This window comes from Ananas comosus, linkage group 6 (assembly GCF_001540865.1).
Source record: "Ananas comosus cultivar F153 linkage group 6, ASM154086v1, whole genome shotgun sequence".
Taxonomy (NCBI): domain Eukaryota; kingdom Viridiplantae; phylum Streptophyta; class Magnoliopsida; order Poales; family Bromeliaceae; genus Ananas; species Ananas comosus.
The window spans coordinates 10,060,901-10,078,102 of record NC_033626.1 but is presented as its reverse complement, the minus strand read 5'-3'; the positions used below and the strand labels follow the sequence as shown (position 1 = coordinate 10,078,102).

Here is a 17,202-nt window from a genome sequence, read left to right as displayed (position 1 = left end):
ATTTCGCTATTGTAATATTTCCCAACAGACCCTAAGTTCTTTTAATTGGAGCTGTTTATGCTACTAATTAATATTATTGGGGGCATTTATAATTTGACAAATTTAACCAATTTCTTTAGCCATCAACCTAATTAAAATTTTTTTTTTGTAGCTGTTGGCATATGGTTAAATCGAATCGGGTTCGCCCATAATCGGGCTCGATCCGACGGTTGTTACGTTGTTTAATTGGATTGGGGTTAATCTCGCTTTTACATTGAAAAACTAATTTGAGATCAATTCTAACCATATATATTAGCATAACAATAATAAACCGATTTCGCCTTATCACTTATGTATCTAGAATTTTGGAATTTCTTATAAATATACGGGTTATCTTTCATAAGAGAGACAACAAGTGGTATCAGAGCCAGAGGTTATGAGTTCGATTTTCACATGCTGCAAATGTGTGCAAGTGCTGGAGCGGAGATTGTTGGCTTAAATGGGCCAGCATTCTGCCCTATGGTGGAAGGTCATATTGGACCGAGTCATGTTCGAAATGGCACGAGGTTGGATGGGCCGAGTCATAATCGAAGTGGCGTGAGGCTGGTTGTGGGGCATTGTATCTATACGTTTCAAGTGAATTAGTTGCGTATTTTTAACAGCTCAAACTTTTGGGATTAATGGTTAGCGACAACAATCCGACGGGAGCATTAGATGGAAAAGACTTAATTAACATCACATCCTATAGCAAATTAAGGAGCTTTAACTTGTTTTTACCACGTTTGCAATATGCATGTAACACTTACATATTGGTAACTTAAAAATGAACCCTCTCAATTCTCTGCACACTATTATTATTTTGCTAATGTGCATCTCTTGTAGTATACATATAATATAGCGTTATTGCACCATTGCTTCTGAATTTTGCCTTTTCTTTTTAGCTTGGTGGCTAACCTTTTTTTTTTTTTTTCGGCTAATAGATCCTCAATTTTTATATTTTATTTCAATTTGGTCTCATGTATCTAAATCTGAATTTCTATTATTTTTTATGGAATAACCATGTCAATGTTAGAAAATTGCGTGCGATTAAGTGGAGCGAAAAAAAAAAAAACAAACAAATTCGATTTTTAAAAACTCGAGATTCAATTTTAAAATCACATAAACCGGATCCCTCATATTATTTAAGAGATTAAAGGAGAAAAAAAAAATCTAATCTTCACTTTTGCGCGAATAGATCTTCACCATAATCTGATGATTGTCAAATTGGTTCTCTTGAAGTCGCACAAACGTCCGACATCTATAGGTATCTACATGAGATTGCTAATCTGATCGATATTCTTACAGGGGTATGAGTTTCCTTACAGAAAACGTCTTTCTTCCTACAGAATCGAAGAGAAGAAGAGAAAGAGCAAGGGAAACTTCCGTATTTTATAAAAAAGAGATATAATTTCTTTTTAATAATAATATAATAACCATTAAAGACAAAAACAAATCTAAATTTTATTTTATTTTATCCTTAATTGGTTCAACCGATTAAATCTTAATTTAAATCGACAAAATCTTTTAAACTCTATCTTGGCCAAAATCTTTTAAACTCGGTTTTATAAACCATATAGGACTAACACCTCTATTTATCAAGAGAGATAGATTTTATATAGGTACACATTCTATTCCTATAACGAATCTACTGCAATCAACATACAACGCAAGAACCCGAATGGCTGGAGACCAAGTGTATGTACAATCAAACGACAGTAATCTTATTGTGAATAGCCGAGACACCGTAGATCAAAGAACCAGTCACACTACTGCAACATTAAATAAGTCACTGACGAGTAAGTAGACATTCAAATGACTTCTCATATTGGTGATACTTGATACCCTTATTCTCTAACAACTACCCGTAGTGAGAATACGGATACCAAGTACCAGCAAGTCGAATTGGGTGTGCTAATTTTTCTAAAGTTTTTGGAAGAGCACGTCTCCTAATACTCCAAAACTGGCAGTCGACATCATTTGTCGGATTGAGATGATCATACGCGTGGAGGATGTCATTGAAGGTGATTAGGTTGAGCTTGACACAATAGATGCGCATATGGGCGAACAAATTAAAGATCAAAATGAAAAAAAATGGATAAAAATAAGGAACCAGTGGTGCAATTAATTTTAAAGATTAAGAATCAAATTGAAAGAAAAAGAAATAGGAACAGTGCAATTAATCCTAGAATATATGTGTGCCTGTGGAAGTACATTGAATTACAACAATAAATTAGGGCAAAATTGAAGAGGGTACTAATAATGTCATAGCTATTTTTATTATTGCCCAAAAAAATACGTTGTAACTAATCAAAATTTAATATATTTTGCTCTGACAAGAACAAAATAAGCTCTGAAAAGATCCCCTCTCTATTGAAAACCATGTATAGCGGTCAAATGAATCCTCCTGTAATTAATTAAAAGCTTCCTACAAAATTTATTACCTGTGATGAGCTTGCATATATAAATTGAATCGAATCATGCATCACACTAAATGACCTCATGCACCCTCCCATAAAACACCAAACTGTGACACTGATGCATCATAAGATTTCATTAATGTGCTCACTATTAATGGCATTTATAATTTAGTAATTGATGCGAATTCATGATGGATAGGTTTTAATATACGGAAGGTTAAAAATTGAACATAGAGCTTATTTTTATTTGAGAAAACTTTAAAAAACACTCTAGTGGTTTCGCATTTTCTCAGTTTAGTATTATGTGATTTAAAATGTATTACTTTCGTACATTGTGGTTCATTTTTGTCTTTCTGTTTTCTCTTTCACTAATTTTTTTTGTTAAATCAGTGACAAAGTTAAAATTAAAAGGTAGTAAAGTGAATATTCGATAACCATAGATGGAGTATCTGAAGTTTTTTTGTATATGTTGTTACATTTTATTATTAATATGATTTCTATTAACTTATGCATAACCTATACTTGCATTTATATTTGTACATGTGAAGTTACCACTTCATTCATTTAGTTTGCATTCATTGTGAACTTATATTTGAAACCTAACCTATGCACGTATTTTGATTCCTATAACTCCAAGCTATTTAATTCTTGTAACTCCTATGCTTTGAGCCTAGCTATATATAGAGGCTTCTTTATTTACTTACACACAACTCAACAAACAATAAAAGTATTTTAATTATACTTGAGAGAGAGAATGTCAAAGAAAGGTATTTCTTTTGGTGGAGCTTTGGGCTCATTACTTGTGTAGAGTTGGTGAAGCCACACGACGAGGGTCGAGCCGTTGTATCATGGAGGGGACAAGTCAGTGCTCTGCTGCATCGGTTCAAAGACTTTGCCAACTGCAGAGGGCTTGAATCTCCTTAAAGAGAGCGAGATATTCGTGCCTCGGCTTGATCGACTCGTTGACACTTTTTAATTTATCTTGTAGCTAACCTCTAAGAATATATTCGCCAACAGTATATAATTTAACGAAAGTTAACTACGGGGCTAATGAAAAGAGAAAATAAAACTACAGGGTACTAAATTGATACACTTTAAATCACATGGTATTAAAGTGAGAAAGTGCAAAACGACAGGAATGATATTTAAAGTTTACCCTTTTATTACCTTAAAAAAAATCATACCTATTGCAATCTGCTACGGATTTAATGGTTAATATCTAAAATCTCAAGTTCGAAACTTAATTATTTTATATTTTTAGTTGAGTTTATTTCAAAAAAAAATTTGAGCGAAGTGTGTACCTTGCTACCTTTTTCTCTCACACAAAATAATAATAATAATAATAATAATAATAATAAACAAAGGTTGGCTAGAAAATGGATTAAAATAATTTTTTTTAGTTTCCTCATTTGTCTGGATGGCTAAAATTAAGAGAACTATTCTTAAGAAAAAATAAGTTGAAATAAATAGAAAAAAAATAACTTATAAGTGATTTAAATAATGGATGTGGAGAATTAGAGTCACGATTTACTGGAACTAAGGCTTAGTACCAGTTCTGATATCATATTATTCAAAATATCGATAAAATAAAAATATTTCTAATGATTCTTATACTTCACATTTTTGCATTTTCTAGATAAAACAAATATTACTGAGAAAGTTATTATTATTATTATTATTTTAAAAAAAGATTCTACATTACCTACTGTATTCATTTTTTAAGAAATAAATTTAGCTGAAAATATAAAACAATTAAACTTCAGTTGAATTTGAAATTTTGAGTACCAACTATTAAATTTGTATGCACTAAGTACAATTGTTCCTTTATAGAGAATTAATTGATATCCTTTACTTATGACTTATTCAATGGTAAAATTGAAAACTTAATTTACAAGTGTCAACTCTTTATTTTTGTACCATGTATTAAAGAATAGGGTAAATAGCACATCTGGTCCTCAAACTATGAGTCTAGGAACTTCCAGAATGGTTAGAATCAATTCTATAATTTAATTTAGTTGACTAAATATTAATTAATATATCGCTAATATAGAGATGATACGGTAATATTGTGATTGATGATGTAATAGGCTGAAAATTTGATTGTGAGCTAATTGTGATCAAATTGGTCATAATAATACTAAATTGAAAATTAAGTGTTTCTAAACTTAATTAGAGGTTTGAGAACAGCAATTGGCATGTTCTGGAAGTGTGTGAGTAGGCTCGAATAGAATTGAAGTTGTTAGAAATAATTTCATGTTTAGTTAGTTTACTATCACTTGTGATTATTGCTTGCTTTCGTGCAGGCCATGTATATCGAAATGTTATTCTGAAAATTGTTTTTTTTTTTATACATGTACTCGTCGTTGCTAAGCCTTGGGCGGACAGAGGAGGTGCTGTCCGTTCGGCGTCTGTGTACGGGCCCGGATCGACCAAATTGGCGATAGCGGGACGTGACAGATGATGTGCCAATAATAAAGATGCAATATCACTGTAACTTGATTATAGCAATTTTGAAAGTTCGAAACTAAATTGTCACGTGCCTTGTGGTTAGTTTGAGAACTAAATGTGCAATTTAGTCTTTTTAATAATTCTAATTTCTACTGACTATCTCTAGCGTAAATAGCAAAAGGCTTGTTGGTTGGTATCTGAGATCCGAAGTTCGAATTCTAGTTGAATAGCATGCTACATTTCTTTCTTTCTAAAAAAAAAAAAAATTCTAATTTCTATTTGCACAACATTTTCGGTGTGCATATAGATCCAACCGCCCATGAGACATAAACGTAACAAATTTATTATGTCCAATATTTAAAGCACACTAACTAACAATGTTACGATCTTATGTGGATTAATTAATTGAGCTTCTTTATTCAATTCTAAGTATTATTCATAAAAATGAAAAGCCACATGTTGGCTTAGCAAATATAATGCTTTAATTAAATGCTAACACGCAAGTCCATTAGTTCAATATTTTGATGTAAGCACACATTTATCCATCACATTATTATTATTATTATTATTATTAGACCAATTTGTACAAAAAAATCCACAAGTTTTAGCTTTTGCAAAATTCCCTTTTTTCAATTTTACGGATTAGAATCGAATTTTTAGAAAACTGACCAAAATATCTTTATTCCTTTCTCTCTCCCTTTTATTTTTTTTTTCTCTTTTTTTTTCCCTCTACGAAGAGAGAGGCGGAGGCGGCCCGCCTTCCCTCTGCTCCCCACGCCCTTTCCCGCATCCGCGCATAACCCGCTTTCCTCGCTTCCAATCCCATCAAGACTGTGCTTGCCACCACCCTATGGGACGCCTTTCCTCGCCTTCGCCCTATGCGCCCTCGCCCTAGCCCGCGCCGGCTCACTCCCCGCCCTCCTCACCTTTGACCCAACCGCTGCTATTCTCTTTTCTTTTTTTTTTTCTCTCTGAACATCCTCCATTGTCTCCACGGCCTTTCGCGACCCAGTTCCACCTCTATCTCCAGTGCAGTAGAATTTTTACCTACCAAATCCACTTTTGGGAACCCATTGTCCTCACCATAGCCACTGACGATGTCGAAAGGAAGCGCTTCTCAGTGCCAAGAAGCTCGGTAGCGAAGGAGGGGGCACGCGACCCACCGCGCCCACCTAGAGTCTGACCCAGAGGGCAGCGGTGAGAGCAGCCTTGGCGGGGTTGGAGGCAAAGAGGACGGAGGGTACATGGGAGCATCTCTGGTCAAGAACTTTTGTTTGTTTAAAATAAAAAAATAAACTAAAAACAAAAGACTAGATAATAAGAAAGAAGAACTAGAGAAGAAGGAAGAAGAAAATGAAGTTAAATTGTTAAAATAAAGTTACACTATTTTAAAAGAACGTTACACTATTATAGACATAAATTGCAGTCTTTGAGATATAAATTGTACCCTTTAAGATGAAAGTTACACTTTTTAAATAAAAATTACATTTTTTTGGCAGAAAAAATAGTGTAATAATCTATCAAAAAGTGTAACTTTCATCTTAAAGGATACTCTTTGGGAGGAAAAATAGTATAACTATCTTTCAAAGAGTGTAACTTTCATCTTAAAGGGTGCTTTTTGGGAGCAGAAATAGTGTAACTATCTTCCAAAAAGTGCAACTTTTGTTTAAAAAGTGTAACTTTTATCTTAAATGGTGCAATTTACATCTCAAAGTATGCAATTTACGTCTATAATATTACAACGTTCTTCTAAAATAATGTAACTTTATCTTAACACTGCAATTTTATCTTCTTCTTTTTTCTTCTTTAGTTCTTCTTTCTTATTCTCTAGTTTTTGATTTTTAGTTAATCTTTTTTGTTTTAAGCAAACAAAAGTGCTTGACCAGAGATGCTCCAGTGCAACCCTCGCTTTTCTCGCCTCCGACCTTGCCGAGGCCGCGCTCGCTGCTACCTTCTGGGATGCTGCGCTCGCCGCCACCCCACCCTCCTCTCTGGCGTCATCGCGCTCTTCTCCGTCTCCACCTCGCTCGTCGCCGGCCCCAGGTGGGCGCGGTGGGTCGCGTACCGTCTCTCTCGTCAGTGAGCTTCTTGGCGCTGAGAAGCGTTTCCTTTTCATCGTCGGCAATGGTGGTGAGAACCGCAGATTCTCAGAAATGGGTTTGGTGGGTGAAAAATTTGTTGCATTGGAGATGGAGGTGGAAGTGGGTCGGGAAGGGCTGCGGAGGTGGTGGATAAGTTTCGGAGAAAAGAAAAAAGAGGATCATAGCACAGTCTCGGCGGGATCGGAGGCGAGGAGGGAAGGAGGAGGGGCGGTGAGCGGGTGCGGGCGAGGGCGCATGGGGCGGACGCGAGGAAGGCATTCCAAAGGGTAGCAACGAGCACAGCCTTGGTGGGGTTAGATGCGAGGAGGATGGGTGGTGTGCAGATGCGGGCGAGAGCGTGGGGGTCAGAGGCGAGGCGGGCCACCTCCACCTCAGCCTCTCTCTTCATTTTTCTAAAAATCCGAACCGAATCTGTAAAACGAAAAAAACGGTCTAATTTTGCAAAAGCTCAAACTTGTGAATTTTTTATACAAATTGGCCTTATTATTATTAAGTTAATTGTTGTCCATTTGGATCAGTCCAATATTAATCCAAATTCGACCCATTTAATATTAATGGCCTCTCTTTTTCCCTACTAAAGATAAAAGTCTTATCGGATGCAACAAAACTCCAAATCCGACCCCTTTTCAATGTTCGTTTTCAAGGCACTTTGCTCTTAAATTTCTAATCGAGGATTATTATCTGTTAATTTAACCTAGCTTACCAATGATTTCCTTGCTTCAAAATGTAATCTTTTAAAACAAAAACATAGAAATTCAAGATTTTTAAGTACTCAACATAGAAACTCTATTCTTTGGAAGGTAAAATCATATAGCACTCGCCTAAACTATGAACTATTCTAAAGCTGTTATCTATTTTTTTATAATTTTAATTTTACTATGCAACTCTTCAGTTGATGTGATTTGAATTAATTAATAATACTTTGACTTCAAATTTTAAATGTGTCGTTTATCTTTAGAGATTTAATTAGTATATTCTATTCAATTTTCTCCCATATAAATTTATTAAAGTTAGCAGCTAATTTAAATTTTGAAGTCTGTCGTCATTAACTGATTTAAATCAAATAAATTGTATAAGTTAAATATTAAAATTAAAAATAAAAAAATTGAGTATGTTAACTGAAAATTTTTGCTAGCAGCTTCAAGTAGGTTCGTAACGCTTTTGCAACCGCTTTTCACCTCTTTTTTTATTTTTAATTATAAAATTAAGTCATTTCAATTAATGGGTGCTTTTTTGCCCTTGCAGAGGCTTTTATATATATTAATATATATAGATTTATATGTAATATATATATATATATATACCTATATGATACTTATATATATATATATATATAGATAGTCGTTGGGAATACTATCTGTAGCCACCGATAGTTTTCCACCACGGGGCTGCGCTGTCCAACCGCTTAGAATTTAATCTTAATTATTTGTAGCTTGTAGATTGTACCTTATCAACGCAAATCACTCACTCAACCTCTATGAGGCCCGCACATCATCCTAATGCAACACATTTCTCAATTTAAGGCTAAAAAAACTATAACACCAATAACTTAGTGCTATTGATAGTCCTGGAATGACTATCACCTACGCACCAAGAAATTTGGTGGCTATTAGTTTTTTAGTTCTTGGTTGAGAAAATATGATGCGTTAGGAATGATGTGGGCCCCCCCTAAGACTGAGTGGGTGGTTGGTTGAGATAGTATTATCTAACGGGTAAAAATAATAAAAGCGGTTAATCTAACGGTAGAAAACTTGATAGGCAGCCAGTGTTTGGTGCTATCACTAGCATAGGGCAGGCCGGACTCCTATATAGTACTATAAGTATATAGTATATATATAATATATATAGTATATAGTATTATATATATATATATAATATATATTATATACATATCTTATATATGGAATCAGATAGACGATGTCCACGGGTTGGAATGCCGGGACGTATTTTTAAAAAATGCCGAAATCCCCCGAACCCGAACCCGACGGATTTTAAAAATCCATATCCAAACCCGAACCCGACCAAAAATCCGAAACCCAAACCCGAACCCGAACCCAAACTCGAAAATTTGAATCCGAAACAATTATTTCTTTTTTCAATATTTCAAAATATATTCTATTAAATCTAAAATTTTAAAATACAAATTCGAATATAATATCAAATTTAGTATATATATTATATATAATACAAAATAAATTCGGGTTCGGGTCGGATTCGGGTTCGGATCGGGTACAGTCAAAATCCATATTCGAATTCATATCCGTCGGGTTTCTATTTTTGATATCCATATCCGAATCCATATCCATTTAGTTTCGAATATGTCCGTTTTATTCGGATTTGAATTCGGATAAAATTTCGAATATCCATATCCATTGACATCTCTAGGAACAGAAGCTTTTGGAACGAGTTTCTTTTTCCTCTGATACTGTGCATTGGTGATAAAAACCATAAACTTGAGAAGCATTAATTGAATATCTTTTTGATGGAAATTTTAACATGTTTTAAAAGTATCACAAAAGAAAATTCTTAGCCACCGTTTGGTTAGGGGGTTAAGGGGTGGAATAACCCCTTAACCCCCAATTTATACCCAAACACCACTCTTAAGGTGTGGGGTTAGTAAACCCCACCCCAAACCGGGTTAGTGGGGTTTACTAACCTCACTCCCCCTCCCAACTTTAACTCCGCACGCATCCCAAGTCCTCACCTTTTTCTTTTTTATCAATCATTAACCCCACTCCCTCTCCCAACTTTAACCCCGCACGCATCCCGAGCCCTCACCTTTTTCTTCTTTATCAATCATTATCTTTTTATCCCACCTACTCCAACCAAACACTTTTTTTTACTATTCTAGACTAACTCCAACCTCCAACCAAACACAAAAAAATTTTAATCCCACTTTAACCCTGAACTTAACCATATCCCTGGTATAGCTACTTTTTCCTTAACCCCGAACCAAACGGAGGCTTAAAGTACTTGCAAAATTTTTGATCCTCTAACACCCTTTAAAGCCGGCATTTGACAATGCATTACACTTTAGTCGGAATTTTTACTAATAAAATCGGGTCGAACCAGTTCGATCCGACCGTAATCCAGTCTATAAAGCAATTCGATTCATTCCTTCAAACTAGAATACGTTAAAAAATTGTGTTGAACTATTCGAACCGTTGGTTCAACCGTCGAAATAATGAACTGGTCCGATTTTAATCAATATAGCTGGATTTTTTTTTTAATCAAGTCATATTAAAATCCAATATCTTAAAATTAAGGAAAAACTTCAAAACCCCCCTGTAGTTTCGTAGTTTTTCACTTTGCCCCCCAGTGGTTTAAAATGTATCAAATTGCCCCCATGTGGTTTCGTTTTTATCTTTTTGGTAGCTTTTTCGTTAATATTTCATTAAATTATATATAAAAAACTTCAGATACCCATCTAGATTTATCAAATATTTACTTTAGTACCTTTAATTTTAACTTTATCACTGATTTAAGAAAAAAATAATAATAAAATTGATAAGGAAAAGAGAAAAAAGAAACCACAGGGGGGCAAATTGATACATTTTAAACCACAGGGAGGCAAAGTGAGAAACTACGAAACCACAGAGGGGTTTTTTAAAGTTTTCCCAAAAATTAACTTAACTAGTTTTATTTTCTTTTCTTTTTTTAAGAAAAAAGACGCCCTAAGGCGATTTTATTTAATTAATCAAGAATACAAACTAATTTTATTTTCTATTAATACATATTAGTCTTATAAAAAGTAAACTTGAAAGCTTATATGTACTTAAGTTTCTCTAAAAATCCTATTTTATAATTAAGCATGATACTAAATAATAATATCTATTTTTATATAATAAAATTAAAATAATAATTAAATATTTTGTAACGTCATGCTGATTTCACTGGTTCAATCAGTGGTTGACCTATTTGTCGAACCAGTGACTCTTAACCAAATGACATTTTTGAGTTGCAGCTCGATCCGATTTTCAAAATATTTTTTGCACTGCATTCTTCCTTTCACCGATGAAGGATTCATTTAGTCATTACTGTAGAGTATAGTGCTATTTAATAAAATACAATTAGAAAAAGGATTACATTAGTTTATTCTCAATAGTTTTTTTTTTAATTTTGTATTATTGGATATGTCTAAAATTTTTGAACCGTAAGACTTTCTAAATCTATTTTATATAGGTCAATCCATTAAAGTTAAATTAGAATTATTTTTAGTCTTATTGAGATTATTACTAATTTTATTAGGTTTTAGTCATTAATATAAATATATCTTATATGCTATTAATTTGGTGCGGTGAAAGAGATAGAGTATGAGATATATTTTGGGGCTAGAATTTTGCGAGAAATGTATTTTTTAACTCCATGTTGGTTATAGTTAAAGTCTTCTCTCCATCTTTGTCCACAAATGTAGGTCAATGGCCAAATCATATAAATACTACTATTTAATTCTAAAAATAATTTTATGTTAAATTTTTTTGGGATTACAAAGAGATAACCGTATGTGCAGTAATAGAAAAATACTCCGTCTATTGGTTATGATATGGGGTGTGTTTATTTAACCGAAAGTGGAGAGAGGTGAAGCAGTTCTCAACTGTCAATAGTCATTTTCATTGTTTGGTTCATTGTCGGTCAAAACTCAAATTAACTCTCTGAAGTCAATTACGAAAAAAAAAAAAAAAAAGCTCATTTTACTACACCTTTATCTTTTTAGGTTATTCATTTTCTGTCACATAAAAAACAGAACTGAAGGAATTTCAGTTCTACAACTATACAAATAAATAGCGGAAGAAAAATAATTTTCATGTGAAAATTTGCTAAAATTTAAACTTCACTGTCGGTAAAACAGACCAGCCAATTCTCTCTACGCTCCCGCAGAAAAATATATGTATATATATACTTTAGTCCCAATTGATGCCAACGGGTCAAATTCAAAGCGAAGTTTCAAAAAAATTGAACCAGAACCTAACTATTAAACTCGAAACCTGAATTCATATGGATTTTAAAATTCATATCCAAACCCAAACTCAACCAAAAATTTGAAACCGAAATGCGGACCTGAAAACCCCAATCCAAAACAATTAATTCTCTTTACAATATTTCAAAACATATTAGATTTAATTTAATTTTTTAAAATATAAATTCAAATATAACATTAAATATTTATATATATAAAATTAAGTTTCTATTCTTTTAAAAGCATCAGGTCGTTGGTACTCATAGGTTTTCAGCTTTTGGATGAAGATTTGTAGGATTAGGATAATAATGGTCCGAAGATTTGAGTGGGTGAACGGTGGAATAGCATAATCTAGGGGTGAAATGGATCAAAGGAATAAATTTAAAAGGTGAAATTGATGGAGAGAATAAATTTAATTGTGAAAAACTTACAAATACCAAATACTTTGTACTTCTAAGAGCACTATAGCGTGATACTATATATATATAATGTAAAATTAATTTGAGTTCGGGTTCGGATCCCGAACAGTCAAAATTTATATTTTTTAATTTTGATATTCTTATTCGAAACTATATCTATTTAGTATCGTATAAATTCGTTCGGTTCGGATTCGGATTTGAATAAAATTTTAGATATCCATACTGACATTCCAGGCTGAGCTTGATACTAGAAAAAGCCCTTTCTCAGCAGCCAGAGCAAAGGGGCAAAAACTAAAAGAGGGCCAAACAGGCCACGGAGCGAAGTCCGAATCCGAGCCGTTTGATTCGTCGCGCGCCTTTAATTGCTCCAGCTGTGCCAACCCGTCACCACCACCACCCCCACTTCTCCCTCTCAATTCACCAACGAGACCGAAGAAGAAGAAGAAGAAGAGAGAGAAAGAAGAGAGAGAGAGAGAGTGAGAGAGAGTGAACTCCCTCGACCTCGAACCCTGCGAGATGATTTAAATTCGGAAAATTCAAGTATTCAACTCCTCTCCTTGTAATACGCATCGGTTATCTCTCCCTCTCCCCAACCGAGCTATTAAAAAAAAAAAAAAAACACACAAAGTATAGTGTTTGTGTTTGTGGGGGAGAACGAGAACGAACACTGTTTGTATGTATTAATTCCTACCACCCAACCCCAAAAACCTTTCTTTTTTTTTTTTTTCTTTTTCTCGTATCAGCGCCCCAATATTTGCCGATATTTCCGAGCGCGGCTCCTGCGAGAGGAGAAACCACCAAAAGAGCTCTTTTTGAGCGCCCAAAACCATGCCTTTTAGCCCCAAAACGCATGCCCATTTGTCGGTTTCTTATTGTTGTTGTTGTGTTGCGGTGGGAGGAGTAGAGCACTTGGTTTGAGCTCGCAGAAGAGGGGAGAAAACAAAAAAACAAGACAAAAAAGGGAAAGAAAAAATGGATTTTGGCGACGACCAAGAATGCTCGGATGCGCAGAGGAAGAAGAAGAGGTACCACCGCCACACTCCGATGCAGATACAGATGCTCGAGGCGTACGTCGCGTCAAAAACCCCTCTTTTTTGATCTTTTGCTTTCCTTTTTGAGCTTCTTGTGGAGTAATCCCCGTGTGGGCTTTTGCTTGTTCTACAGGATGTTTAAGGAGTGCCCGCACCCTGATGAGAAGCAGAGGATGCATCTAAGCAGGGAGCTGGGGTTGGAGCCTCGGCAGATCAAGTTTTGGTTCCAGAATAGGAGGACCCAGATGAAGGTTCCCTATCCTTTCCTTTCATTTTCCCACTTTTTTCATTCAATTGGTGGTTGTAGATGTTGTAGATGTTGTAGAGAGTAAAAAGGAGTTGTTTTTTGTAATGGTTTTGGTTCATTGTGCTTGTATATATATATATATGTATATATGTGTTTGTGTGTGTTCATGTGTGGTGGCAGGTTCAGCATGAGAGGGCCGACAACTCCACTCTGCGGTCGGAGAACGACAAGATTCGGTGCGAGAACATCGCGATGCGCGAGGCGCTCAAGAACGTCATCTGCCCCTCCTGCGGCTCCTACTTCGACGAGCAAAAGTTGCGAATGGAGAATGCTAGATTGAAAGAAGAGGTAGTTAATTAGTTAGTTAGTTACCCACTTGTTCAAATCTTTTTTGTCTCTATAATTCCATGTTGATGAATGAGATGAAAAGGTCTCGGATTTTCGGCTAAAATCGAGTAAAGTTTCTTGTTTTCGATCAATTTTGGGACAGCTCGATCGAGTTTCCGGCTTGACATCGAAGTATCTCGGAAGACCCATCACTCAGCTTCCTTTGATTCAACACTTGGCTGCTTCGTCATTGGATTTATCGGTCGGGGCGCTTGGAAACCCCACAATTGCCCCTTCGCTCGACCTTGATCTCCTCACCGGGAGTGGTTCTGTCACCGTTCCGCATTTCCCGACGGCGGTGCCTGAGATTGAGAAACCTATTATGGTGGAGATGGCTACTAATGCAATGGAGGAGGTGATTAGGCTCGCGCAAACTGATGAGCACTTGTGGGTAAGGAATGGCGGTGACAGAGGAGAGGTCATGTGTATTGAAACCTATGATAGGATGTTCCAGAAGCCCGATGACCGGTATAGGGATCCGGATATCCGCATAGAGGCCTCAAGGGATTCGGGCTTAGTGCTCATGAATGCAACGGCGTTGGTCGATGTTTTCATGGACGCGGTGAGCTCCAACGACTATTTCTGGTTGGTTTAATCTTAACTCTCGCAGATTCAATTTGGATTGAGATTGATTCGCAGTTCCTACATTGTACAGGGCAAGTGGTTGGAATTCTTGTCCGCCATTATTTCCAAGGCTAGGACGCTCGAAGTCCTCGCGACTGGGATGGTTGGAAGAAGCGGATCGTTGCTTTTGGTAGTTACTCGATCGCATTATCGTTGCAAATCCTTTTCGTGGTATTTGTCGCGACAAATCGCTTCATTCTTTTCTGATTGGAATGCAAATGCAGATGTATGAGGAACTGCATGTGCTATCGCCGGTTGTGCCCACGCGCGAGTTCCACTTCCTGCGTTACTGTCGGCAAATCGATCAGGGTTTGTGGGCTATAGCCGATGTTTCGCTAGACTTAAATAGAGAGAATCAGTTCAATTCGCCTTTGCGGTCTCGGAGGCTCCCTTCCGGCTGTTTGATTCAAGATATGCCCAATGGATACTCCAAGGTGCTACATTATACATTTGTTCATGATACTTTGGTGTTAAGATATGTCTATGTTCTCTTGTTTTTGCGGTTTTTTAGTGCGACATTTTGGTGCAGGTTACTTGGGTGGAACACATGGAAATTGAAGAGAAAGTTAGCACTCATCTACTCTATCGGGAACTCATCAACAGTGGGGCGGCATTCGGAGCTCAACGATGGCTAACCACTTTGCAGCGAACATGCGAAAGATTTGCAGGCCTAATGGCTACTACCTCTAGGGAGCTCGGAGGAGGTACTTCATGATTGCTTAGACTAGTTTTTTCGCGGGAATTAAAACCTAAAAAATTTTGACCACAATTTGATCTATTTTTGCCAGTTATTCCCTCGCCGGAGGGGAAGAGAAGTATGATGAAGCTCTCGCAGAGGATGGTCAACAACTTTTGTGCTAGTTTGAGCTCATCCCAGATCCAGCGGTGGACGATGCTATCCGGGTTAAGCGACGTGGGTGTTCGCGTCACAGTTCATCGAAGCTCGGATCCTGGCCAGCCTAGCGGCGTCGTTCTGAGCGCTGCGACCTCGTTGTGGCTACCAATGTCGTGCGAGAGGGTCTTCTCTTTCTTCAGAGATGAAAATATGCGGCCTCAGGTCCTCACCGTATACCTAACTCCTCGCTTTCTTTTACTCGCAGTTCTTTCAAGTGGAAATTCTTTTGAATTCGGATGTAATCTTTCGCAGTGGGATGTTCTCTCGAGTGGCAATCCGGTGCAAGAAGTTGCTAGGATATCAAACGGTTCGGATCCAGGGAATTGTATTTCGCTACTTCGAGTAAGTTTACTGTCTTGCGTCTTCAGTAAACTTTTGTTCTCTTCGAAGGATACGAACTTTAGTAGAACTTTACACTATTTGGAAATCAAACACAGGGACTGAATTCGAGCCAGAGTAGCATGCTGATACTACAAGAGAGCTGCACTGACGCGTCGGGCTCTCTCGTGGTCTACGCACCCATAGACATCCCGGCCATCAACATCGTGATGAGCGGCGAGGACCCGTCGAACATTGCGCTCCTCCCCTCCGGGTTCACCATTCTTCCTGACGGTCGAGCTGGTGGGGTTAGAGGGGCCTCGACGAGCTCGAGCGCGCACCAAACCGGGTTCAATTCCTCTGGTTCGTTGCTCACCGTTGCGTTTCAGATACTCGTCAGCAGCCTCCCCTCGTCCAAGCTCAACGTGGAGTCGGTGGCGACGGTTAATAACCTCATAAGCACAACTGTGCAGCAAATAAAGGCTGCTTTGAATTGCCCCAGTGGCTGATATTGAATCTCAGCTGCAGCACATCAGATGAATTTCAGTGGCTCTTTGATGCGGGAATCGAATTAAAGTGGAGGAGATTTTTAATTGGTTCTTTATTTTCATTTCTTTTTAACTTTTTTGGGTTGGTTGGGATCTTCAATGAGCTCATCAAAGAGCTGGAATTAACTGTGGTGTGCTTGCAGCTTCTGCTGCTGCTGCTGCTGCTGCTGATTCTGCTGATGCTGATGCCATATATAAATATGTTTCTCTCTTCATAAAGATGAAGTTCAAAGGGGTTCTTAACAAGGGTCGTGTTGCATTTACGCTTAGGAAGCTTTTAAAAAGGAAGTCAAGAACGCACCATGCTTGTCTCTTTTCCTTGCTCTCGATAACTCCTCGATCCCTTTTTTTCGCTTCCTTTTTTTTATTTTTTTTAGCTTAGTCCATTTTCTCACTCTTATCTATGTCTGTATTTCTCTCCCTACATGAAGCAAGGATGTGTGGTTCGGGTATTGACTTCTGTTCATTAACATTAACTGATGAGCAATTCGTACAGTTCCTAAAGTTCGAGAAAGTGTTTGGTTGTTTCTATTATTATTGGTATAAATGCTTAAATGGTAGTTAAAAAAATATGTGCATTGCATAAATAGCACATGTGTTAGCTATTATTATAGGAACTATTGCGATGGAAAGTAAAATTGTGTGTTTTCACGAGCAATTATTCTTCCGGTAAAACTGATACTGATGTGTTATTTATGATTAAAGCTTTATACATGAAACTATTTATGAGGAAAGTGATGTTGCCACTCTATTTGAAGTAATGGATGAGAATTTCAACCTTGGGGTGGGCC

General features: G+C 36.7%; 1 protein-coding gene across 2 annotated transcripts; it reads left to right on the top strand.

Annotated features, from left to right (window-relative positions):
* LOC109711255 (homeobox-leucine zipper protein ROC8-like) lies at nt 12,672-16,925 on the top strand. Of its 2 annotated transcripts, none has more exons than XM_020234207.1 (10): nt 12,672-13,428; nt 13,526-13,643; nt 13,820-13,987; nt 14,130-14,588; nt 14,682-14,780; nt 14,875-15,084; nt 15,180-15,354; nt 15,439-15,707; nt 15,798-15,887; nt 15,983-16,925. In XM_020234207.1, exons 1-10 carry the CDS (start codon nt 13,334-13,336, stop codon nt 16,370-16,372), a joined length of 2,073 nt encoding a protein of 690 aa, XP_020089796.1. In that variant the 5' UTR covers nt 12,672-13,333; the 3' UTR covers nt 16,373-16,925. The 2 variants fall into 2 exon arrangements, with proteins under 2 accessions (XP_020089796.1, XP_020089795.1); XM_020234206.1 differs by having other exon boundaries at nt 15,953-16,925.